A 25885-nucleotide genomic window follows, 5' to 3' on the forward strand; every position below is an offset into this window, starting at 1 on the left:
TACAAACATTTAAAGGGGGCTTTCAGTGCAGCACTATAGACTCATGCCACTCAGTATGGCTTTTCATTTGCTTACCAATTATTATTCTTATTAATTTATTTATAATATATCTTTGCTGCCTTTCATCCCTAGATCTCAGGGCGGTTCACCAAAAATTTATATATATATATATATATATATATATATATATATATATTTTCTCGGTATCTTTCTGGTTTCTTTTTTTTTATTATGCATTTTGTGTGTTTTATATATATATATATATATATATATATATATATATATATATATATATTATCTATATATATATATATATGTCTATATATATATATATAACAAAATGCATAATAAAAAACCAAAAAAGCCAGAAAGATACCATGAATCCCTGCTTGCCCAGCACATCCAAAAGGATATCAGTTGTTATATGTCTCGCCTAAAATAGGGAAAAAATAGGGAAGTCACTCTATATGTCTATATGTCTATGGTCCCCTGGTCCTATTCCCGTGCGAGGATTTCCCCCGCAGAAACTTCACTCAGAACCGGAAGTGGCGACAAGGCATCATTTTGCTCTGCATCCCCTTTGGGTTACTTCCCAAGCTAGCCTCAGCCGCTTTAACAGAGGAGGAGCTTTTCCTCCGCCGAGCATGCGTTTTAGCGGGAGGGTGGAGCCTCTTGTCACGTGACCTCGAGCTACATCGCAACATGGCGGCGCCCAGGGAGCGGCGTGGCTGCCAGGAGTAATGTTATTTCTCCCTTGAAGCGCTTCTCGTTGGATTCCTGTCCTGAAAGAGGGGGAGAAAACGCAGCTGCTTCAAGATGTCGCGACTTATCGTGAAGAACCTGCCGAACGGGGTGAGAGGCGGTGTGCAGAAGGCCGTTTGGGCTGGTGTGGACGTGACTCGCGTGGGGTAAAGGGACTCTGGGCCAAGAGCATAACAGTCCGCTGGATCACGGCAACTGCGTGCTACTAGCCATAATGGCTATGCTCTATTTCCAGTGCTAGAGGCGTTATGCCTCTGGTTCCCATCTGAGGGGATTCATAGGTGGGGAGAGTTGTTCCTGGGCTCGAATCCTGCTTTCCCACAGCCATCTGGTTGGCCAGGGTGAGCACAGGAGGCTGCACTAGGTGGGCCATTGGCCTGATCTAGCGGGGATCTTATGTTTCTATGTGCTTAAGGCACAAATGTGAACACAGCAGCACTCCCCGCTGCTTGTGATCCCCAGCAACTGGTATCCAGAGGCATACTTCCTCTGGCAGTGGGATCAGCACACAGCCATTGGGGCTAGTATTTGTCTAAGCCTCTTATAAAGCCATCCGTGTTGGTGTCAATCACTGCCTGTTGTGGAAGAGAATTCCATAGTTTAACTATGTTGCAGGGATAAATTTATTTTCTTCTTGAATGCTTCAGCATTCAGTTTTATTGGATGTCTAGTGTTATGGGAGATGGGGATGTTCTCTGCATCATGCTGTTGTAAACAAAAATTGCCCTTTTCCCTTATGCGGTATCCAAGAGCCCATATAGAGTCCTAACATAGGTTCCCTAATGGTAGGAGAGAATAACAGAGGCCAACCAGAGAATATTGAGAAGCAAAGCAGCTAGTATGCTTGATCTTTATTGATCTGTTGCAACAGGGTGCTCCCCTCACACGCAGGAAAGGAGGAGGACCCAGAAAAATAGTGTGCAAGGCCTTATAAAGACTTTTGAAATTGCCACCCTATAGATCAAGACCACCCCCAGAAACATCATACATACATACATACATCACAGAAGGGGTGTAACCCAAGACCACCCCTCAGATACACCATACCTACATCACAAAAAAGGCGGTCTAAACAGAAATTAAAATGTTGTTTTTCTCTTGTCCTTGTTTATCCCTTGTCTGGCAGGTTACTTGATTGGATTGCCTGGGGAGCCTGGCCAATCTTTTGTAGTGATAAATACTTAGTTCCTGGGCCATGTTACAGGCTCACACCCTATTCAAACACAGACATACCCTTAAGACAGGATTTGTGAAGGAAAAGACAACGGGGAGGCTTTTCCACTTTGACCTTGCAGAGAAAACATTTGCTCAGTTTAGGAATCAAAATGGCTTCAGGTCCGTCTTCCTGTGCTGATCTATGTACACACGCTTGTGAACATTACCGTATATCTAAGACCTCAAAATTCCTATCACAATGCATAATCCTATTCATCTCTATCGTGCTGCTTCCTCTTCACCTTTTCTGTAAACCAGCCTTTCTCAACCTGTGGGTCCCCAGATGTTGCTGAACTACAACTCCCATCACCCCTAGCTAGCAGGCCAGAGCTCAGGGATGATGGGAGTTGTAGTCCAACAACATCTGGGGACCCACAGGTTGAGAACCACTGCAAATAGCCCCAGATGTTTGCCACTTCCTTATAAAAACAGGCCTGATGGATCAGACCAAAAATCTACCTAGCCCAACTTCCAGCCTCCCACAGTGGCTTGAAGATTCCTCCTGCCCGCGGACTGTCTGCTGTGGTCCTCCAGATGGTTTTTGAATCCCAGCTCCCATCAGCCCCATTGCTAGGGATAAAGGGTTGCAGCTCAGTGGCAGAACATCTGTTTTGCTTCCAGAAGGTCTCAGGTTCAATCCCTGGTAGGGCTTGGAGAGACCCCAGCCTGTAATTCTGAAGAGCCACTATGAATCAGTGTTGACAGTCCTAAGGTAGGTGGACCAATGGTCAGACTCAGTGTAAGGCAGCTTCCTGTGATGAGAGCTATAGTCCAGCAAGACCTGAAGGGCTTCGGGTTTCCTGTTATCGACATGTTGTGTTCTTAACACTGCTTGAATAAATCTGTTTCCTCTAGATGAAGGAAGAACGCTTCCGGAACCTCTTTGCTGCATTTGGCACGCTGACTGACTGCAGTTTGAAATTCACCAAGGATGGCAAATTCCGCAAATTTGGGTTTATTGGCTTTAAATCAGAAGAGGAAGCCAATGTGGCCCTTGCCCATTTCAACAAAAGCTTCATAGACACAGCCAGAGTGACGGTGAGGTGTCTTTCAGATGCACTAAAATGTCAAGTAATGGTGCGGGATGTTGAGGTTTTTTGTTTTTTTACCAGGTGGGGAGAAAGAGTCGGGATTACTGTGCACTACTCTGAACCTAGCTGCCTATCAGGAAGACAACAAAAAAATCTGGAGTGATTTGTATCCAACTAAGACTGCATTCACATAGCAGCTTATTCCATTTCCCTGTCGTTTCCTTGCCTATATCTGCACATGATTTACTTCCAGAAATATAATGTAATACAGCACAAGTTTAGTGTTAATCTCTCTGTGATTTGCTTCCAGAAAACCTCCCACAGAAATTTGTACTAAACATGCACTATATTTCTGGAAGTAGCCTTTCTGTTGTGTGAAAGTTCATATATACCATATTTACTCGAGTCTAATGTGCCATTGAATCATAAAGACCTGCACCGTAACCATTTTTTATTCTTTTGCAGGTTGAATTTTGTAAGTCTTTTGGGGACCCACAGAAACCCAGAGCCTGGAGCAAACACTCTCTCAAGCCCCCAGTGTTAAAGGAAGCTCCTGAAAAGTTTACAAAAGGTTCTGGTAATAAAGAAGCAAAGCAAGTAAGTTTTTTTTTAAAAAAATCACTTTGTCAAAAATATCTTAAGGAAAGTCCTCTGGTGTTTGATTTCCTTGGCTCTGTCTTTTCTTCTCTTGAAAGCTGTCTGCAAATTGGTATTAAATGTCTCCTGTCATTTTAAAGTAACCATTTAAAAAAATCATATTTTTCAGGAGAAAAAGAAAAAGAAGAATCGACCGGGGGAGTTAAAGGAGGCAAGCATAAGCTATTTATTTATTGGCTGCATTTATGTCCCACCTTTTTCTCAAAGGAGTTTAAGGTTGTGTACGTGGTTCTCCCTCATCTCACTTAATCTCCCCCCCCCCCAAAAAAAAAAACCTGGGAGGTTGGTTGTGGGCTAAGAGACGGTGACTGGCAGAAGATCACCCAGTAAACTTCATGGATGAGTGGAGATTTGAACCCTGGTCTCCCAGGTCCTAGTCTGACCAGATTCACTGCCAACTCCCCATAAAGCATGCTACATATGCAGCAATAACTTGGAAATGCCAGGGGTGGAATTACCGAAGGATAAGAAAGTACTGTTTATGTATGTGAAGACTGTGGCTAGAATACTATTTGCCCAGGGATGGAAAGAAGAAAGAGCCCCATTGAAAGAAGAATGGATAATGAAGATGATGGACTATGCGGAAATGGCAAGGCTGACTGAGAAGATCAAGCATTAAGAGAATAAAAAAATTAATAGAGAATGGCATAACTTTATATAGAATATATTAAAGAACATTGTAAAGATTTAAAAACATTAGCAGGATTGACATAGCACTGTAACTTAAAACGACAAAGGATAAAAATGAAGTACAGTGGTACCTTGGTTTACATACTTAATTTGTTCCGGAAGCCCATTCTTAAACTGAAACCATTCTTAAACCAAGGCGCGCTTTCCCTAATGAGGCCTCCCGTCACCAGTGCTCTTCCTCCATTCGGATTCCATTCTTAGACCAAGGTAAAGTTTGTAAACAGGGATGTTCTTAAACCGAGGTACCACTGTATAATAATTTGGATAAAGGTAATTAGATGCAGTTAAAAAAGGAAGATAAATTTTGGAAGCCAAAGGCGGGCTGGGGGGAAGTCTGGGGGTTCAGGGAACCCATAAAGATACAGATATGAATTATGGTTTAATGTAAACCATGTGTAAAAAACTTGTTTTTGAAAAAAAGAGGGGAAATGCTGGGGTGAAACCAGGGGCCTTCTGCACATGAAAGATGGACTCTCCTACAGTGCTGGCAAGTCCCTTCATGCCAACTTTTGAGGTTCTTTCTTACCTTGGTGACCCCTTTTCCATCTCCCTCTTTTTGACAGCTGGAAGAAGAGGAGACGTTTCAAGACTTCCTGGCAGTGCACCAGAAGCGGTCTAAGGCAGCCACGTGGTCCAACGATGCCAAAGTGGAGGAGCCCAAGAAGAGCAGAGCCAAGCAGACGGACGATTATCTGAACTTTGACTCTGACGGGTCAGAGAGCCTAAGCGAGAGGGAAGCCGAGGATGGAGAGGAGGAACGAGAGGAGGGAATTACCCGAGGTAATTGGACATAGGGCTTGTTTGGGAGACTCTGTGTCTCACAAGTGGCTTTGCTCTGCAAGGACACTAGCTCAGTGTTTCTCAGATTTGGGTCTCCAGCTGTTTTTGAACTACAATTCCCATCATCCCTGGCCACTGGTCCTGCCAGCTAGGGATGATGGGAATTGTAGTCCAAAAACACCTGGAGACTCAAGTTTGGGAAACACTGGTCTAGTTAGTACAGTGGTACCTCAGGTTAAGAACTTAATTCGTTCCAGAGGTCCGTTCTTAACCTAAAACCGTTCTGAAGCTGAAGCACCACTTTAGCTAATGTGGCCTCCTGCTGTTGCCGCGCCACCGGAGCCCAATTTCTGTTCTTATCCTGAAGCAAAGTTCTTAACCTGAAGCACTATTTCTGGGTTAGCGGAGTGTGTAACCTGAAGCGTATGTAACCCGAGGTACCACTGTATAGCAGAACAGCAGGGCTATGCATGCATGCATACACACTCACTCCAAGCATCACAGGGGAGAAGGGGGTTGAGTCCTGAACCGAACTGAGCTGTGCCCAGTTTAATTAGGATTTAACACAGGGATCGCCAAAGTTTTTGTGTCTTGGGGCAGTTCATGGTCCCACAGACGCCACGGTGGGCCGGAGTATGCACGCATGCACAAATGCTATTTCCGGTGCTCCTTCCGGTGCGGAGGAGGCATGTGCAACTTCCCATTGGCTGCAGGAGCTTCCAGCAGCCAATGGGAAGCCGGCCAGCATCGCGGAAGGCGGTCCCTGCTCTGCTCTGTGCCAGTTTAGCGTGGCGCACAGGAGCCGACTGAGCAGCAGCGGGGGTTCATGGGCTGGTTAAACGACCCTCATGGGCTGCTTGTGGCCCATGGGCCTTTAGGTTTCCAACCCCTGGTTTAACACCTTAATTACCTGTGTTTTTTGAGGGGGGAGGGGGAAGAAGGACGAGTGTCATTTCCTTGGTTTTTGCGACGCCACCTGAGTACAGAATTGTCAGTTTGCGTTTCTTAGTACAGAAAGTATTGATCTGACGAGTAGAGATCTTTCTTGTTTTGCTTAATTCAAGAGGGTTCTAGGAAGGTTTCTCTCTATGTGAAAGAAACAGTCAGAAGGCTCTAGTTTGGGTTATTTTTCCTGGGAAGCTGAGTACAGCTGGTTTAAACTGGTTTTGTTATCCTTTCTGCCAAGCTTGTGCTTGTACAGTGGTACCTTGGGTTACATACGTTTCAGGTTACAGACTCCGCTAACCCAGAAATAGTGTTTCAGGTTAAGAACTTTGCTTCAGGATGAGAACAGAAATCGTGCTCCAGCGGCGTGTCAGCAGCGGGAGGCGCCATTAGCTAAAGTGGTGCTTCAGTTTAAGAACAGTTTCAGGTTAAGAATGGACCTCCGGAACGAATTAAGTACTTAACCCGAGGTACCACTGTAGTTAGGTCAGGAGGAGCCTGGGTTTCTTACTTTCTCTTTCTACCTCTTTGTTCTAGTGTTCTGTTCTGTATGCTACAGTGTTAAGGTTTAGTCTTATAATAAGTTCTTGTAAGTTACTTTAAGTTTTAAGTCTGCTGCAACTAAATTTCTTATGGACTGTGCCAGTCCTGAATGTATTGGATTTGTGACCATTATGCTCATTTGCCTTCAGTATAATCCTTTTTCATAGGGCAAGATGCTTTATTTATTTTAGTTCAGTATCTCATTAGTCCTAGCCAATATTAGTCCTTCTCAGAGGAAACCCACTGAGATTAATGGACATGACTAAGTTTGGCCCACTGATTTCGATGGATCCACTCTGCTTGTGGATATAGCTTAGGTGGATATAAACTGATGTCTTAAAAGGCTGCCCAATAATGCTGATTTCTTGGTGGAGCCCATAAAACAGAAATGAAAATATATAACGGGTTGCATAGCCAACTTAAGATCTACTCAAAGTAGACCTGTTGAAATTAATAGGCCTAAGTTACCCATGTCCATTTTTTTCAATTGGTCTACTCATACTGCTGGATGCAGCCCAATAAATATGTATGCACAATATATATGTATATTTACAAAGCAATAGAAAACGTTTATTTAGTTAACCAATTTTATATCAATTTTTAATTGGCTTTTTTTGTAAACCCACATACCTTCAACTGTTTTATGTCACAACAATGTAAAATATTAATAAGGATATACCAATAGAGTCAACATACTTTAATAACAAGTAGACACAAAAAAATTATCAAGATAAGAATCGGCACATTTTTTAAACACATTTACGGACATAATAAAATTACATGTCTAAACAGAAAGGTTTCCAGCAGGTGTTGAACACAATGCAGTGACGGGGTCTGTGTAATATGAATGCAAAACGAATATTTACAATACAGTGCCACTGTTTGCAGCATAAAAGGCTTTCCTAAAAGAAAGAAAGGATGAAAACCAGATGATTCAAAAGTACTCATCTCACAAATGGACTAACGGCACTGGAACACAATGGAATTTTATTGAATTACTGTATTTTCTGCCCTATAGGACGCACCGGCCCATAGGACGCACCTAGTTTTTTTTTGGGGGGGGGAATAAAGAAAACAAAATTATCCCCCCCCCCCAGTCGCGGGAACTCCCGCAGGGCTTCCTAGGCTGCAGATAGCTTCCTGAAGTGCGGGGCGCTCTGCTTCAGTGCGCCCTGCGCTTGGGCAAGCAGGCTGCTATCCGCAGCCTAGGGAGCCCTGCGGGAACTCCCGCGGGCTCCCCAGGCTTACGGATAGCTTCCTGAAGCCTGGAGAGAGAGGGGGGTCGGTGCGCACCGATGCCTCTTGCTCTCGAGGCTTCAGCGAAAGCCTGCATTCGCCCCATAGGACGCACACACATTTCCCCTTCATTTTTGGAGGGGAAAAAGTGCGTCCTATAGGGCGAAAAATACGGTAGTCCATTGATCCCATAAAAACAGAATAAACCATGTTAAAACTCTGCATGGAAGTAAAATATATTTAACGCTAAATTACATACTTGTTAAAATTGGTTTGTTTGTTTTTTAAAAAAAGAAGACTGGAAGAATAAAACGTTTCACAGGTTTGCAAAAGACTACAGGAAGGTACCAGGGCAGCCTCTCTAGGGACAGCATTTAACAGCCATGGTGCCGCCACTGAGGGGTCTCTTTTTCTTTGGAGCGATTTGCTTCTGTTTTCATTTGTTGGCGGGCCCTGTAGCAGGCTCTGGCACCGTCCACCATGTGCCAAGGCCCCTGACTGATTCCTCCCAGTGGATTAGCAGACCTTTATAGGGGGGAAAAAGTTCTTCTCCTGCCACTATAAAAAGGTAAAGGGACCCCTGACCATTAGGTCCAGTCGTGGCCGACTCTGGGGTTGCGGCACTCATCTCGCTTTACTGGCCGAGGGAGCCGGCGTACAGCTTCCGTTTCCCTTCCCGCCGGAGCGGTACCTATTTATCTACTTGCACTCTGACGTGCTTTTGAGCTGCTAGGTTGGCAGGAGCAGGGACCGAGCAATGGCAGCTCACCCCGTCACAGGGATTTGAACTGCCGACCTTCTGATCAGCAAGCCCTAGGCTCTGTGGTTTAACCCACAGCGCCATCCACGTCCCTCCCTGCCACTATATAGGTATTTACTAATAGTGAGATTTGCTCCCTCTATGGCAGGCATAGGCAAACTCGGCCCTCCAGATGTTTTGGGGCTACAACTCCCATCATCCCTGGCTAACAGGACCAGTGGTCAGGGATGATGGATGTTGTAGTCCCCAAGCATCTGAAGGGCTGAGTTTGCCTATGCCTGCTCTGTGGCCACATTAACACCACACATTGAAAGTGCTACTCTACCACTTTCAACAGGCCCAAAGAATTGTTAAAAGTGGTCAGGGGACAGTTCCCTTCAGAGAACTACAATTCTCAGAGTTCCCTGGGATATTGGGATCTTCAGCTCTGAGCACCCTTAACTGTAATTCCTTAAGGGTGGTGACAATTGTTCGGAGAGGCTCTCTGTTACCCTCACAGAGCTGCCATTCCCAGAGTGGTTTAACAGTCAGTCCCTCTTCATAGGCAACTCTGGGAGTTGTAGCTCTGGGAGGTGAATGGGAGTCTCCCTCTCTAATCTGAATATCGGTCTGTGAGCAAGTCCTAAATATTGGTCTGTGAGCAATTCCTTTGCTTACCAGGTAGACGCCCCAAAAAGCACACAAGGAGGTGACACTCTGTTCCTTCCCCTTGTTCCTAACTTGCAGGAAAAGAGAAAACCTCTGAGGGCAAGATGGCGGCCAGGCAGGAGCTCTCTGACATGGACTACCTGAGGTCTAAAGTGGTGAAGGGCGATGGGTCCTTGCCTTCGTCTGGGGAGGAGAGTGAGACCGAGGAGTTAGACAGCAGGGGCTTCGATGGAGAAGAAGAGGAGGCAGAGGATGAGAAGCCCCACCAGAAGCAAGCCCCAGGCGCTGTCCTCGCCACGGGACCTGGGCTGGATGAAAAGATCAAGGGACAGGGAAGTGTCACGGGGAAGAAGAAACTGAAAGCTGCATCCCAGGTAGGTCCCCAACCCTGGATGGCATTCTACTTATAGTGTAGACCAGGGTTTCCCAAACTTGAGTCTCCAGCTGTATTCGGACTACAATTCCTATCATCCCTGACCACTGGTCTTGCTAGCGAGGAGTGATGGGAGTTGTAGTCCAAAAACACCTGGAGACCCAAGTTTGGGAAACACTGGTGTAAGGGAAGGGAAGAGTTTTCAAGATGAGGGCCACATTCCGTTCTCAGCAACCTTCTGGAAGCCACATATCAGCAGTGGTCGGGGCCAGAGTCTAAAGGGGGAGGCAGAGTAATAAATGTAAATTTTATCTTTTGTACATTAGGCTAGTTTCTGTTTCTTTGTTTATTATATTTGTATCCCACTTTTCCTCCAAGGAACTCAAGGTGGCATACAAAGTTCTCTTCCTCTCCATTTTACCTTCACAACAACCCTGCGAGGCGGGGTGGGCTGAGAGGCATCGACTGGCCCAAGGTCACCTAGTAAGCTTCATGGCTGAGTTGGGATTTGAACTGTGGCCTCCCAGGTCTTAGTCCACACTCACTGTTGATGTTCAAACCAGGCAGGTGTTAGGTATGTTGAACGGATTGTCTGACCTGATATTAGGCAGTTTGTGTTGTGTTCCAGCATGCCTTGGCCTAGAGAGGTTATAAAGGAACCACCAAAAAATACCTCTTTAGACTTTCGTTGACGACATGTGTCTTTCTTCACACAGGCAAAAACTCCGGCTGGTGCAAATGAGCCTACCACTCCCTATACTGTGAAGCTGCGAGGCGCCCCGTTCAATGTCACAGAGGTAGGTGGCCTTTGCAGGAGCTTATCTAGGGCTCCATTCGCTCCATTTATTTAAAACACTGTGATACCACTTTAAACAGCCTTGGCTTCTCCCAGAGAATCCTGGGAGCTGTAGTTTGCTATATATGGCTTAGGTCTGGGCTATCCTAGGGAATGCATTATCCCATGCAAACCTGCCCGAGCTCTGAGATCTTTGGGGAAGGCCTTCCTACCATGCTTGCTGGGGTTGCAGGAGTAGGGCCTTTTCGGTGTCTGCTCCCAGATTTTGGAACTCTTCCTCCTAGAGAAGCCAGACCGTTGTTTTAATTTTTGCAAGCTGCTTTGAGTCCCGGCCTGGGAAATAGGTGAGATGTAAATAGAATAACGATGATGAAGTTGGGGGACCCCATGTCCTCTCCCAGAGCTACAGTTCCCCATGTGGCTGAACAGTTAATAATTCTTCACAAGAAACTCTGAGAATTGTAGTGTGGGAAATAGGGGCCTCCTAATGACTCCCCTGTGAACTGACTTGAACTTCTACTCTCTGCAGCAAAACATCAAGGAGTTTCTTGTGCCTCTCCGGCCAGTGGCGATCAGGATTGCAAGGAACGCCCATGGGAATAAGACAGGTAACATTCATTCCATTTATTAAACTTACTGCCGTATTTTTTGCTCTATAAGAAACACTTCTTCCCTCCTAAAAGGTAAGGGGAAATGTGTGTGCGTCTTAGGGAGCGAATGCAGGCTGCACAGCGATCCCAGAAGCCAGAACAGCAAGAGGGAGCACTGCGCAGCACTCCCTCTTGCTGTTCTAGCTTAGCCGCGCGAAGCCTCTTCAGGGCAGGGGGAGCCTGCATCCCGCTGCCCTGAGGAGGCTTTGCGCGGCTATCCCAGAAGCCAGAACAGTGAGAGGGATCACTGCGTTGTGCTCCCTCTCATTGTTCTAGCTTCTCGCTTGGCCCCTCAGTCCCTTCCCCCACCTCCTGGAAAAGCCCCCAAGAGCCGCGCTCCCTTTAAAGAGCTACGTGGAGCGTGTGTGTGGCTCTTGGGGGCTTTTCACTAAGTCAGTGACGGACTGCCCTTCTCCCTCCTCGGGGAAAAGCCCATAAGCGCCGCACATACGCTCTAGGCGGCTCGTGAAAGGGAGCGCTGAGCAGAGCCTGTGATGCATACAGGCTCTGCTCAGCGCTCCCTTTAAAGAATACTTTTTTCCTTGCATTCCCCCTCTTAAAAATAGGTGTGGCTTATGGTCAGGTGCGTCTTATGGAGCAAAAAATACGTTGCTCGTCACCCGAAGGTCTCCAAGCACCGTAACGAGTGGCCTATGATGTGGGGAATTTTTTTTTTTGCAGCGAAGGCACATCGCTCGGTGGCAGAGCATCTGCCTTGCATGCAGAAGGTCCGGGGTTCAGTCTGTGGCATCTTCAGTTAGGACTGGGGAAGGACTCCCATCTGCAGCCCTGGAAAGCTGCTGCTAGTCAGTGTAGACACTGCTGAGCTAAATGGACCAATGGCCTGACTCAGTATAAGGCAGCTTCCTGTTCTGCCCCAACGTAAGATCTGCTCTTTGTAAGACCTGAATGAAACGTCATAATGTTCTTCCCTGTGTGTTTTCATCCCTCTCCCAGGTTATGTGTTTGTTGATTTTAACAGTGAGGAAGAGGTGCAAAAAGCATTGAAACGAAATCACGAATACATGGGTATGTATCCACGAGGAGGTTTAATAGGTTTAGTTTCTGAATCTCTGGGTTTGCCAAAGATGCTTTTCTTTCCTGATACTCAAATACATGTCTAAAATTATAGCGTGCGAATGTCACAAACACATTACAAACTTGGGTACCATTTGGGTACAATATAATCAGAGCTTTGCAGATGGCTTTGAACTTGTACCTAGGCTTGCCTCTTTCCTCTTCCCTCTCATTCTGTTTTCCTTTTGTGCTGTGTTTTTTATATTTATTTCTCCCCTCCGCCTGTGCTTTGGTTTCACAGGTGGGCGGTACATCGAGGTGTTTCCCGAAGAGAGCGCTGGGAAGGCGAAACTCCCTTCAAAACACCTGGCCCAGGTCTGGCAAAGGACGAAGAAGGATGATGAAGAGGAGGAAGACCTCTCCGAATCCGGGAGGCTCTTTGTGAGGAACCTTCCCTACTCCAGCACCGAAGAAGACTTGGAAGCAATATTTTCCAAATATGGTAGGCCTTCGGCAGTTGAACAATAAATTGCTCTTTGCAGGGAACTCTGGGTTTCTAGCTCTGTGAGGGAAATACAGTCATACCTCATGTTATGTTAGGTTCAGGTTAGGTCTTTTCAGGTTGCGTCCTGCAGCGACCCGGAAGTACTGAAAAGGGTTACTTCCGGGTTTTGCTGCTTGCGCATGCGCAGGTGCTCAAAATGACATCACGCACATGCACAGAAGCGGTGAATCATGACCCACACATGCGCAGATGCGGGTTGCGTTCTGCTCATGTTATGAACAGGGCTCTGGAACGGATCCTGTTCGCAACCAGTTCGCAACCACTATAGCAGGAGTCTCCTAGCAACCCTCAGCACCCTTTGCAAACTACAGCCCCCAGAATTCTTTGGGGGAAGCCATGGTTTTTTAAAAGTGATACCACAGCACTATTTAATCTATGGTTCGATTGTTGCCTCAGCACCATATTGTGTCTTCTTTGGCCGCTGCGTTCTGCAGCCACAAGAGTTTCTTTGCGGAAATGTGTGTTTGTTTCTCGTACTGTCCAGGGCCCCTCTCTGAGATCCATTTCCCCATTGACAGTCTCACCAAGAAACCCAAAGGTTTTGCTTTCATCACCTACATGATCCCGGAACATGCCGTGAAAGCCTTTGCAGAAGTGGATGGGCAGGTTTTCCAGGTACGACTGATTTGGGACGGGTTGTCACTTTGTGAGGAAATCCACTGGGTTTGCAGGCAGCAGGGTCCCCAAGTTCCATCCCAGGTTTCTCGATTTTTCTTTTTTAAGGATCAGGTTGCAAGGAATGGGAAAGACCCAGCCTGGAACCATCTCAGGCTCTGTGGTTGGAAGGGAAGCTCCTTTTGGTTTTGGTTCTGCCTCTGGGTGCTGATCCATGGCGGGACCTTCTTGGTGGTGGCTCCCCCTTTTTGAAATGCCTTCCCTCGTGAAGTGCTTCATTCAGTAGTCGTCATTTAAGAACATTCCTGTTCACCCAAGACATTTTATGGCTTGGAAGACACTGTTGAAGTGGGGCCAGAGTCTGAGAAGGGTTTTTTTCTTTTTCTTTCTTTATGTTGTCTATTTTCATCTGGCATGGAGTTCCAGAGTTGCTGTCTTTTCTCCTAGGGCCGGATGCTGCACGTTCTGCCCTCCACCATTAAGAAGGAAGAAGGCGAGGACTCAGATGCTGCTGGGGCGTCTTCTTACAAGAAGCAAAAGGCGTCCAGGGACAAAGCCAATAGTTCCAGGTTTGTTTGTGTGTTCGCTAAGCCCCAGCGCTGCCTACTTATTGTTAATCTTACTAACTGTGTAGTTATTTCATTAATGAATCACTTCCCACGAGGCACCCTGAAGCAATTTACAAATGAATCTCTATGAAACATACATATGGGTGCAGGTGGCGCTGTGGTTTAAACTACTGAGCCTCTTGAGCTTGCCGATCAGAAGGTCGGCAGTTTGAATCCCCGCAATGGAGTGAGCTCCCGTTGCTCTGTCCTAGCTGCTGCCAACCTAGCAATTCGAAAGCACGCCGGTGCAATTAGACAAATAGATACCACTGCGGCGGGAAGGTAAACGACATTTCCGTGTGCTCTGGTTTCCGTCATGGTGTCCCATTGCACCAGAAGCGGTTTAGTCCTGCTGGCCACATGACCAGGAAAGTTGTCTGTGGACAAACACCAGCTCCTTTGACCTGAAAGCGAGATAAGTGTCACAACTCCATAGTTCCCTTTGACTGTTCTTAACTGTCCAGGGGTCCTTTACCTTTACCTAAACAATCAGAAGAAAAAAGCAATTAGAAACATACAGCATAAGGACATAACACAAGCCTGAAATTTCATGCATATCAGTTCATATCTTGACCCTTCTCCACTGAATTGAAATTTCAGCCTTTAAGACATAGGAAAATGGCCAAGTAAACAGCTATTTTTGTGGAGGAGGGTCAAGATATTAGCTGATATGCATGAGACTTCAGATATAGCTATATAATCCTTAGTGTAGTAAGATAAGACCTTTAGAGCAGGCATTTTTTAAAAAAAGTTTTTTTATGAACCGCCCTAATAGCCGTCGTGGCTAGTAGCCATCGATAGCCTTGTCTGGCATGGATTTGTCCAATCCTCTTTGAAAGCCATCCAAGCTGGTGGACATTGCTAACTCCTGCGGCAGGGAGTTCCATAGTTTAACGACGCATTGCGTGAAGATGGCCTGAATCCTCCAGCATTCAGCTTCACTGGGTATTCACGAGTCCTAGCCTTGCGAAGTGCCGTGCATCATTTCATAAGAGGTTTTAAACAGTGCATACGTAAAATCAGTTCAGCTCCAAAACTGCCACCGAATGGGATAAATATTTATTTTATTTTTCTCTCTCTCCCCCCCCCCTCCCGAATATAGCTCTCATAACTGGAACACCCTCTTCATGGGAGTGAACGCGGTCGCCGATGCTGTTGCGCAGAAGTACAACGCCACGAAGAGCCAAGTGTTTGATGACGTGAGCCGCCTTTAAATATTTTTAAAAATTGTTTTTTATTTATACTTTTAAAATTTAACATTTCATCAATTTTACAATCCATTTAACATTTCAAAATTTGACTTCCTTCCCCCTCTTTCTGGAGTTCCTTAAATTTATTTTTTTGTATCTTCTGCATATCCAAATTCGTTTAACTTGCTCATTTAATTATCTATTGTAAATACATACTCTTATAAAACTGCAGCCTGTTACAATAACCATGCTAATGTTTTTATCTGTTTACAATTCAACTATAAATATCCAACAAATCCCGTTCCCATTCTTTTATAAACGGTTTGTTATCTTGATTTCTTATTCTTCCAGTAAGTTTTGCCATTTCTGCATATTCCATAAGTTTTTGTATCCATTCTTCCTTTACTGGGACTTCTGTTTCTTTCCACTTTCGGGCAAGTAACATTCTTGCTGCTGTAGTAGCATACATAAATAAATTTCTATACAGTTCTGTCCCCTGATTCCCTAAAGAAAACTTTGGTTTTCTTTTTTAAAAAAATAAATGTTATTTTGAACATCCTTTTCAGTTCATTATATATCATTTTTTAAAACCTATCCCGTCTTTCAGCTACGTTAATGGCAATATCCATATCTATTTACGTATCTAAAATTCTCTCTTGCCAGGAGAACAAGGGAAACATGTTGCCTATGTAGAATCACAGAATTGTAGACTTGGAAAGGACCCCAAAGGTCATCTAGTGCAATGCACTTTGGAACTCCCTGCCTATTGACATCAGGCTGGCGCCATCACTGTGTACTCATTTTGGCACCTGCTAAAAGCATTTTTGTTTAGTCCAAGCCTACCCAGACATCTAGAATTCTGGTGCATACAGTGGTGCCCCGCAAGACGAATGCCTCGCAAGACGGAAAACCCGCTAGACGAAAGGGTTTTCCGTTTTCAGAGGTGCTTCGCAGGACGAATTTCTCTATGGGCTTGCTTTTCAAGACGAAAATGTCTTGCGATTCTTGAGGGTTTTTTTCGCTCCCCACCCCCTTTTTGTAAGGCGCTAAGCTTCTAATAGCCTTTTAGCAGCTAATCCCTTAAGCCTTTAATAGCCGCTAATAGCGCTAATAGCGCTAATCCGCTAATAGGGTTGCTTCGCAAGACGAAAAAACCGCTAGACGAAGAGACTCGTGGAACGGATTAATTTCGTCTTGCGAGGCACCACTGTATTTAATTTCTTTCTGGTTTTAATTCTTTCGGATGTTGCAGTTGTTTTTGTCTGTTTGCAGATTGCTTTGAGGTTGTTGTTGTTTTTAAAAAAAGATCGGGTGGTGTATTTTATGAAATAAATAAATGATATTATTGTCTCTTGGCAGGAAGGCAAGGGGAGTGTGGCCGTGAGAGTGGCTCTGGGGGAAACGGAGCTTGTTCAGAAGGTCCGACAGTTCCTGCTGGACAACGGCGTCAGCCTGGATTCCTTCAGCCAGGTAAACACCATGTGCCCCCGGGAGAGGAACATGCAGGTGTTCCTTCTACTGAGTTCAGATCTTTGGTCCATCTAGCTCAATATTGTATACACTGACTGGCAGCAGCAGTCCAGGGTTTCAAGCAGGGAGTTCCCCCCAGTCAGAATTGCCCTTCTACTGGGATTTACCTCCCTGTAAATGTGTACTGGCTTTGAAATCTTAAATCACTGGCTCATTGTTGACCACACTGGCTGGCAGCAGCTCTACAGGGTTTCAGGAGAAGAGCCTTTCCCAGCCCTGGTAGGAGATGGTGGGGATTGAACCTGAGACCTTCTGCATGCAAAGCCAAATTCTCAACCACTGAGCTATGGCTTCTCCCCTTCAAGACACAGGAGCATAAGAAACTGTTTTATACTGTCATACCATTGGCCCTAGACAGCATCTTAAAAAGCAGAGACATCACCTTGCCAACAAAGGTCTGTATAGTTAAAGCTATGGTTTTCCCAGTAGTGATGTATGGAAGTGAGAGCTGGAGCGTAAAGAAAGCTGATCGCCAAAGAATGGATGCTTTTGAATTCTGGTGCTGGAGGAGACTCTTGAGAGTCCCATGGACTGCAAGAAGATCAAACCTATCCATTCTTAAGGAAATCAGCCCTGTGTGCTCACTGGAAGGACAGATCCTGAAGCTGAGGCTCCAATACTTTGGCCACCTCATGAGAAGAGAGGACGCCCTGGAAAAGACCCTGATGTTGGGAAAGATGGAGGGCACAAGGAGAAGGGGACGACAGAGGACAAGATGGCTGGACAGTGTTCTCAAGGCTACCAGCATGAGTTTGACCAAACTGCGGGAGGCAGTGGAAGACAGGAGTGCCCGGCGTGCTCTGGTCCATGGGGTCACGAAGAGTCGGACACGACTGAACGACTAAACTACAACCATTTGCCCATCTAGCTCAATATTGTCAGCACTGAATTGCAGCAGCTCTCCTGGGTTTCCGGCAGGGACATACAGCCCTACCTGGAGATGTTGGGGGTTGAACCTGGGACGTTGCATATGCAAAGCAGGCATCCTAACCACTGAGCCTACAGCCCTTCCCTTTAGACAGAGGAAGGTGCCTTATACAGAGGAAGACCACCGGTCAATTTAGGCTAGTGATTGTCTACACGGACTGGCAGCTGTTCTCCAGGGAGTCACACAAGGGACTCTTCCAGCCCTAACTGGAGATGCTGGGGATCAAACCGGGGACCTAAATGCAAGGCAGATGCTTTCCCACCAAGCCCATGGCCTTCACCCACTATGTTCCTGTAGAGAGGCACACACCCTGCTTGTCTCACTTGGGAGGAGAGGCCTTTTCTTACCCTAGAACGTGCTGGATAACTTGGGAGGCCAGGTGGAATGCATTTTGGAGCCCGGACGGAAATGAATCCTGCGCCTGCTTTCCATTTGAAGAAGAGGCTGCTGGATCAGGCCAATGGCTCATCTAGTCCAGCATCCTGTTCCCACAATGGCCACAGCACGTGGGAAACCAGCAAACATGATTTGAGCGTTCCCTCTTGTTCTTTCCAACAACTGGGATTCAGAAGCCTTGCTGCCTCCAGCTATGAAGGGCAGAGCATAGCCATCCTGGCTAGTAGCCTTTGATAAAGGGGGGACCCCTGACCATTAGGTCCAGTCGTGGCTGACTCTGGGGTTGCGGCGCTCATCTTGCTTTACTGGCCGAGGGATACGGTGTACAACTTCCGGGTCATGTGGCCAGCTTGATAAAGCCGCTTCTGGTGAACCAGAGCAGCACACGGAAACGTCATTTACCTTTCCGCTGGAGCTTTCTACTTGCACTTTGACGTGCTTTCGAACTGCTAGGTTGGCAGGAGCAGGGACCGAGCAACGGGAGCTCACCCCGTTGCGGGGATTCAAACCGCCAACCTTCTGATCGGCAAGTCCTAGGCTCTGTATATCATTTCCCAGTAAGCTTTAACCTTACTGCATGAATCTTCCAACATTTAGTTTCATTGGACGTCCACAAGTTCTGGCTCAATGAGAGAGGGAGGAAAACTTTTGTCTATCAGTTTTTGTAAACTTCTGTTGTGTTGCCTCTTAACTTGCCTCTTCTGCAGCCTAAGAAGTCCCAAACGTTGCAAAAGCTTCCTTCGTAGGGCAGTCACGATCTTCCCTCTTCTTCCTCCAGGCTGCCGGCGAGCGGAGCAAGACCGTGATTCTGGTGAAGAACCTGCCTGCTGGAACACAGGCGGCCGAAATAGAGAAGGCCTTTGAGGCCCACGGCAGCCTTGGCCGGGTGCTGCTCCCCGAAGGAGGGGTGACGGCCATTGTAGAGTTCCTGGAGCCCACCGAAGCTAAGCGGGCATTCATGAAATTGGCTTACTCGAAGGTGAGGATGTGCGGTGTAGTGGTTAGAGCACTGGGCTGGGCCCTGGGAGACCACAGTTCAGATCCCCTGCTCAGCCATGAAGGCCACGGTGGGTGACCCTTGGACCACAGCCCCTGCCTCTCAGCCTAGCCTACCTCACAGGGCTGTTGTTTGCAGATGAAATGAGGAGGGCCGGGGGGGGGGGTGTTTTGAGAACCATGCATACCACCTTTTGCTCCTTAAGTAAATAAATGAATAAATGTGCATAGCTTGGGCTTAGCCAAGGTGGCTGCCCACTCCCAAGTAGCCTCATGGAATACTATGCACCCGCAGGGCTATTTCTGTGGAGCTCTGACTTTTAACTCCTTCCCCGACTACATTTAATTTAATTTAATTTTGTTTGCTTACTTATTTATATCTGTTATATCCATTAACTGGACAAACCCCTGTGTTGCAAAGAGAACATCAGCAATGTCTAGGTAACATGGTGACCGTGTACATACGCAATAAACAATCTTTATAGAATTCCTTCAAAGCATAACAAGTACAAAATGAAATCTTTAGTCTCAAAGTCTCTGAAAATCTTTAAATGAAGCGAGGTACCAGACTTTGTACAATGAAAGACAAGCTGTGAAGCTTTGAATATTCAGCAAATATGATGTCCAACACTGAACAGTGATTCCGGATATTGACTACTGTTTCGTAGAATTCTTCGTCAGCGTGGTGGGCGGATATAGAATTGCTTCATAAACCCATCTTATATCGAATGGATGTATGTAAATGAAAATATCAAATGCTGTGGAACAGTGCTTATAATGAGAGTCTTTGAGACTAAAGATTTCATTTTGTACTTGTTATGGTTTGAAGGAATTCTATAAAGATTATCTGTTGCATATTACATGGTCGTCGTGTTGCCTAGACATTGCTGATGATATTTATTAACTGAGCAGGAAAGCCCATTGAGATTGGCTTCTGAGAGCACCTACGTAGACATTTGTCCTGGAAAACACCCACCATTGTCTGAGAATTCTTAGATGGGAGATGGAGTGGGTTAGATTACGAGAAAAATTAACAGTAAAAAAATAATAACCTTTGGGATGAATCTGACTGCCAGTGTGGTGCAGTGGTTAAGAGTGTCGGACTAGGATCTGGGAGACCAGGGTTCAGACCCCCCAATCGGCCATTAAGCTCACTGGGTGACCTTGGGTAGCAGCCATCACCTCACAGCCTAACCTACCTCACAGGGTTGTTGTGAGAGAAATATGGGGAAGAGTGTGCCATGTTGAGCTTTTTGGAGGAAAGGTGGGGTGTACGAAAATAGAAACTGAAATAACAATTTACAAGCCCGGATGCTAGGAAGTTTAAAGCAGCGGCTTCTCCTTTCTGCTGTTTGCACTAATGGCAATTTTTTGTCATGGCTAAAAATTGGCCGTTGTTTCTTTAATGCTAAAAGAACTGTCAGCATGAGTCAGTGGCCTACAATGACTCATGCAACCTTTCACCAAATTGTACCTGTATAAATAGAGTGGTCAGTGTTAGTGTTGGGTGTGGGTTGGTTGGGTGATAGAAAGCTGGTTGCATTTGGTGTGTGTGTAAAAGCTGTTGGTCATGGTTTGAGAAGAAGACTTTTAAACAATAAAAGCAGCAATACTCTGCAAGAACACTCTTTCTCAAAGACTCTTTTGTGCCAACTAAGGTCTGAGGACTAGGCAAAGCAGTAAAAAGGAGGTCAGAACCTTTTCTTTTTTACAAACACTGATATTTTTCTCCCCACCACTCAGTTCAAGAATATCCCCCTGTACTTAGAATGGGCACCTATGGGTGTCTTCTCTGGCCCTGCAAAGAGAGAACCTGAGATTCCAGGAGGCAAGAAGGAAGGTGATGGACAGTCTGGAACTGGTAGGCACTGTCTGTTTTTAATGTATGTGTGGGTTGTTGTTGTTGTTGGTTTTTTTTAATGGTTTGCATCCAGACCCCCACTTCCCACTTGCTCTGTGGCCGGTCACCTTTTCCCTCCTGAAGAAATTGCGGGCTGGAATCCTGCAGCACTCTCCTCCTAGAGAGGGAGAGGGAATTCTAAAAGATGCTTTGCCCAAGCTCCTCAGGGTCCAATCCTGCAGCTTTAAATGAATGTACGTGTAATGCAATCATCATCTGAGGCCCTTCTTCGTGTGGAAGACTGAAAAAGGGCAACACAAGAACGGGCTCCCCAGGGAGACTCGTGTGACGCCTTCATTACATATCATTAGGCGCCAGGCCTAATTACCGTATTTTCCCGTCTATAAGACGCCCCCATGTATAAGACGCTCCTTATTTTCGGAGACTCAGATTTAAGAAAATCCACCCTCAGCACTATCCATGTATTAGGTGCCCCCCTAATTTTGGACATTAATTTTGGACAGTATATTCCTCTCCTCACAGGCCTATGGCTTACCTATAGCCTTTTAAATTTGTGGGTTGGGGGCGTTTCGTTTTTGTTTGTTACTATGTTACATATTTTTATGTTTTTATACGGAAACCGCCCTGTGATCCTTGGATGAAGGGCAGTGAAGAAATTTAATAAATGAACTTTAAAAATGCTGCTGATAGGGCCTAACTTAGGCCCATTGTTTTCGTTGCGGCTTTGCTGAAAAGAATTTGGTTGGCTACAACCCAGGCTCGTTGATCACCTCCTGGGTGACTCTTCCAGAGAGGGCAGAAGGAGGAGCAAATCTGTGGTTGGCAGGCCCTCTTTGTGTGTTAAAAGTACTTCTTTAAAATAGCTTACTAGGGAAATGTTGAAGTTGCCGTTTGGGGCACCTCAGGGTTATTTTTTTATAGTAACCCAAATCTCAGTTTTACGGTTGTACGTATATATCTCAATTTTAACTCATGAGCTATTGCTGCAATCTGCTCTGATTGTATATTTTATCTTTACAAACGCTGTTTTTGTTGTGTTTTGTTATGTGAGCTGGTCTTTGTAATAAATTATCTATCGAAAGTACTTCTTCATGCAGCTCGTAATTAAACTGTGGAACTCCCTGCCGCAGGATACACCAGCTTGGATGGCTTGAGAAAGAGGATTAGACAAATTTGTGGAGGAGAGGGCTGCCAGTCATGATGGTGAAGCTCTGCCTCCACAGCCTGAGGCAGCGATGCTTCTGAATACCAGTTGCTAGAAGCCACAGGAGTCTTCTCTTGTTCTTGAATCCTGCTTGCAGGTTTTCCCACAGGTCCAGGAACAGGATGCTGGACCAGTTGGGCTACTGGCTTGATCCAGCAGGGATCTCTTCTTTCTTATGTTTTTAATTCCCAGCTCTGCTGCAGATGCCCTGATTTCGGCAACACAACCCTCCTTTGTTTCCATTTATCAACTTGCGTTTTGCTTCTCCCCACTAATTTTAAAAATATTTTAAAAACCCCCACCATCTCCTGCTTGTATGTACTCCTTCCCAAAGGAGAAGGGAGGCACGGAGGCAAAGCCACACGTCCTTTCTGCACGCCAGCCCCGGCAAGCAAATTCCCCTTTTTCCACAGCCAGGACCCTCACCTCTAGATAAAGGGCTTTTAGCACTGCGGCCCTCAGAAATCTGCTCGCGGCCGATAAGGGTCTCCGCTGCCAGCCTCTGGCACCCAGGGGGAAAGTGGCAGTAAATTCCTCCGTCTGATTACAAAAGAGCTCCGTGAGGCTGACTTCGTTTTATTATTATTGTGGAAACGGTAGATCGGGGGGAAAGGGGGGGGTTGTCTTCATTCCCCATGGCTCTAATCTGGTTTCTTTTCCAGAGAATCAACAAAGTGAATGTCTATGTTTGCTAATTCGCTGCCTCTCTAGGGTCCCCCCTCCCCATTTAGAAAAGGCCTGTAATAGGAATTTTTGCCTGGCTTTAAACAAAGGGGAGGGGGACTCTTTTTTTTCTCCCAGACTGAGGGCCGCATTTCCTTCTGGGAGACCTCCTGGGGGCCACATTCCAGCAGTGGGTGGGGCTAGAGTCAAAAGTGGGTGGAGCAACAAATGAAACCCCCCCCCTCGTTTGTGCAGTAGGCTTGTTTCTACATAGTTGCATACCCTTCATCCTTCAAGCATTATCAAAGTTCAGGGACAAATTTCCTGTTGGGATTTGAATAGATTCTAGGAGTGGATATATTTATTAGATATTATCCTTCCTTCCTCATGTTTGTGAGTTCAGCAGAGTGGCATCCCTTTTGCAGCTTAAAAGGAAGCTTAGATAGGCTAGTTTTAGCCTTTTAGTTTTAAATAATCCAGGATGCCTTAAGGCAGACTGGATTCTCCTGGTATTCCACCACCCACCCCAACCCGCCTTTTCTTCCCCACAAAACAATATTGACATAAACAGTCTTGTAAAAGGTGAATATAACGTTTACTGTCTCAGAATATTTGTTGAAGAATAAGAACTGGTGCTTTGTTCCGGCAGCCTAAAAATGGCAATTCATTTACAAAAGCATTCTTTAGTCTTGTTTGAGATGGAGCCTGAGCTCCAGTGCAGATGTTTTCACATTTCTGGCTTGGTGGAAAGAGCCGAGAAAGAGATTGTGCCCAGGCAGGTAGGAAACTACGTATAGCTATGCCCTCCCACTGTCAGGGCACGGTGAGAGTGTCTTTCACAAAGTCTCTCTCTAGCAAACTTGCAAGAAAACTCTGTGAGCGTCAGCTCCTGCCGTGTGCCTGTCTAGCAAGACATGAATCGTTGGTTTGACTGCATTTTGAAATATGTCTCATCGGGTGGGGGTGGGGAGCTGGATCTGAGGTTCCCCGTATTGGGGCTAAATACATAGAGAGAAGCTCTCTGCAAATGTTCAGCCTGGATGTGTCAGGTCAGAAGTGTGAAGAGCGGGCTTCTTCAGCCTCACGCCCCCAGACGTTGTCTCCGGCCAGCATAGTCCAGTGGTCAAAGATGCTGGGAAGTGTAATTCAGAAATATCTGGAGGACTGAAGGCCAAATATGGCTGGTGTAGAGGAAGAAGGGTTTGGCGTGTTCCCCTTGTCCCCAGTGTGCTTCTGCACCTCGCTCCAAAACTTATGTGGCGTTTTCCTTGTACAGTGGTGCCCCGCAAGACGAATGCCTCGCAAGACGGAAAACCCGCAAGACGAAAGGGTTTTCCGTTTGCAGAGGCGCTTCGCAAGACGAATTTCCTTATGGGCTTGCTTCGCAAGATGAAAATTTACGAAAATTTTCGGGGGGGTTTTCCGCTCCAAAACCCCTTTTTCTGAATCGCTAAGCTGCTAAAAGCATTTTAGCAGCAAAACCGCTAATCCCTTAAGCCTTAAAAAGCCGTTTTTAGCCCTTAAAATGTCAATAGCGCTAATAGCGCTAATCCGTCAATGGGCTTGCTTCGCAAGACGAAAAAACCGCAAGACGAAAAGACTCGCGGAACGGATTCTTTTCGTCTTGCGAGGCACCACAGTACATTATTATTATTATTATTATTATTATTATTATTATATTACTTGATCTGGAAGCTGCAGTTAGTGCACAGTTGCTGACAGGAGTGAGAGACTGTCAGCATATTACAGACCTGCCCTGGTTGCCAGTTTGCTACTGGGCCAAGTTCGAGGTGTTAATATTAGTATATAAAGCTCTTAACAACTTGGGGGCAGTTTACCTTTGGGATCTTTTCTGTCTGAAGAGCTGGCATTGTACCAGGTGCAACATGACACCCATTCCACATTTGTAAGAAATCGGTATTTCACCTACACTTTGGAACTCCCTGCCTCTTGAAATCAGGCCAGCGCCTTCCCTGTGCTCTTTCTTGCACCCACTTAAAATGTTTTTGTGTAGACGAACCTATCCAGACATGTAGTTGCATGTGTTTTCATCCACTTATCCTTGATTTTAATCCCCCCCCCCCCAGGTTTTAGATAGTTTTAAAAACATCAACTGATAATTTCAATTTTTTCCCTTCCTCTTGCAAACCGCTTTGAGCATTTTATTTTCACAAATCCAGCGGCATGTGAATTTTATGAAACAAATAAAATAAATAAATGCTTCCTCCGACAGTGGAGGCAGAACACTGTCACCCCTGTCTGGTAGCACCCTGTCTAGTCTTACCCTCCGCAAATGTGTCTCTTTCAAAGCCATCCACGCTGGTGGCTGTCACAACATCACATGGGAACAAATTCCGCAATTGTAGCGTATGAAGGAAATACTTTCTTTTGCCTGGCTGGAATCCTCTTTAACATTTAGGAGTGTCAACGCTCAGTTGTGCCACCTGCCTGTTTTGAGTCCCTGAAAAAGTGGGAAAACTGCAATGCTGACTTACCACCAGGTTTCAAGCTTGCTATAATGTCCCCTCTTTTTAGGAGGGGTGGGAATCCAAGCTAAATCTGAGTGACTGGCTGCTTGGTGGCGATGGCTGTGATCCTGCCTGATATTTTGCAGGTGATTGTGGAAGCCACGGAGCTCAGACGCAGCCAGTGGAAGCCGAAATAGAGGAGGATGACGAAGAAGAAGAGGAGGAAAGCATTCCTGGGTGCACGCTCTTCATAAAGAACCTCAACTTTGTCACCAAAGAGGAGACTCTACAAGAGGTGCGTGTCTAATGGCTGAGTGCATTGTGTTTATTCCTCGGGCCTCTGGCCAAAGGCAGGAACTTCAACTTTTATTTTGCATTCACACGACAGTCTGTTCTGTTTTTCTGCAGTTTTCCTAACTGTTAGTTGTCTGCGTTATATCTGAGCTTTTTTTTTACGTGAAGTAAAAGCTGCTTCCAGAAATATACTGTGTGGCGCAAGTTTAGCATTTGTTTCTGGGTGGTTTGCAAATTGTTGTTATTTTTTCCCTCCTCTGGGGTTAAACTAAGAAGCGCACAACTTTTTCTTTCCAGGTTTTTTCCAAGGTGGGAGCCGTGAAGAGTTGCACCATCTCAAGGAAGAAAGATAAAGCTGGTACGTCCTCTTGTCCGATTAATTATCTCTTGGTGTTCTGTCACCTTCTAGGGCAGCCTGTGCCAAACCGGTCACCCTCTGTGTGCTTTGGACTACAACTCCCATC

At 45.9% G+C, this 25885-nt stretch overlaps 1 protein-coding gene across 2 annotated transcripts in view; it reads left to right on the plus strand.

Moving 5' to 3' along the window:
- The first annotated feature begins 648 nt into the window (after positions 1 to 648).
- Positions 649 to 25885, plus strand: part of RBM19 (RNA binding motif protein 19) — a 97964-nt gene continuing 72727 nt past the window's right edge. Inside the window, exons 1-18 of one of the 2 annotated variants that reach the window (XR_014505950.1) lie at positions 649 to 852; positions 2833 to 3015; positions 3474 to 3605; positions 3775 to 3816; positions 4919 to 5135; positions 9346 to 9641; positions 10357 to 10437; positions 10966 to 11044; positions 12044 to 12115; positions 12405 to 12605; positions 13153 to 13283; positions 13731 to 13852; positions 14994 to 15090; positions 16441 to 16551; positions 18714 to 18914; positions 20675 to 20792; positions 25274 to 25424; positions 25720 to 25779. Coding sequence is in view for 1 of the 2 variants with exons in the window: in XM_083417450.1 (XP_083273576.1) it covers positions 817 to 852; positions 2833 to 3015; positions 3474 to 3605; positions 3775 to 3816; positions 4919 to 5135; positions 9346 to 9641; positions 10357 to 10437; positions 10966 to 11044; positions 12044 to 12115; positions 12405 to 12605; positions 13153 to 13283; positions 13731 to 13852; positions 14994 to 15090; positions 16441 to 16551; positions 18714 to 18914; positions 20675 to 20792; positions 25274 to 25422; positions 25719 to 25779 (2329 nt within the window). In the remaining variant the exon portion in view is untranslated. Of the gene's footprint in view, positions 853 to 2832; positions 3016 to 3473; positions 3606 to 3774; positions 3817 to 4918; positions 5136 to 9345; positions 9642 to 10356; positions 10438 to 10965; positions 11045 to 12043; positions 12116 to 12404; positions 12606 to 13152; positions 13284 to 13730; positions 13853 to 14993; positions 15091 to 16440; positions 16552 to 18713; positions 18915 to 20674; positions 20793 to 25273; positions 25425 to 25718; positions 25780 to 25885 lie in introns of both variants that reach the window. The other variant, XM_083417450.1, reaches the window with a different exon arrangement.

This window comes from Podarcis tiliguerta, assembly GCF_965153285.1.
Source record: "Podarcis tiliguerta genome assembly, chromosome: 16".
NCBI lineage: Eukaryota > Metazoa > Chordata > Lepidosauria > Squamata > Lacertidae > Podarcis > Podarcis tiliguerta.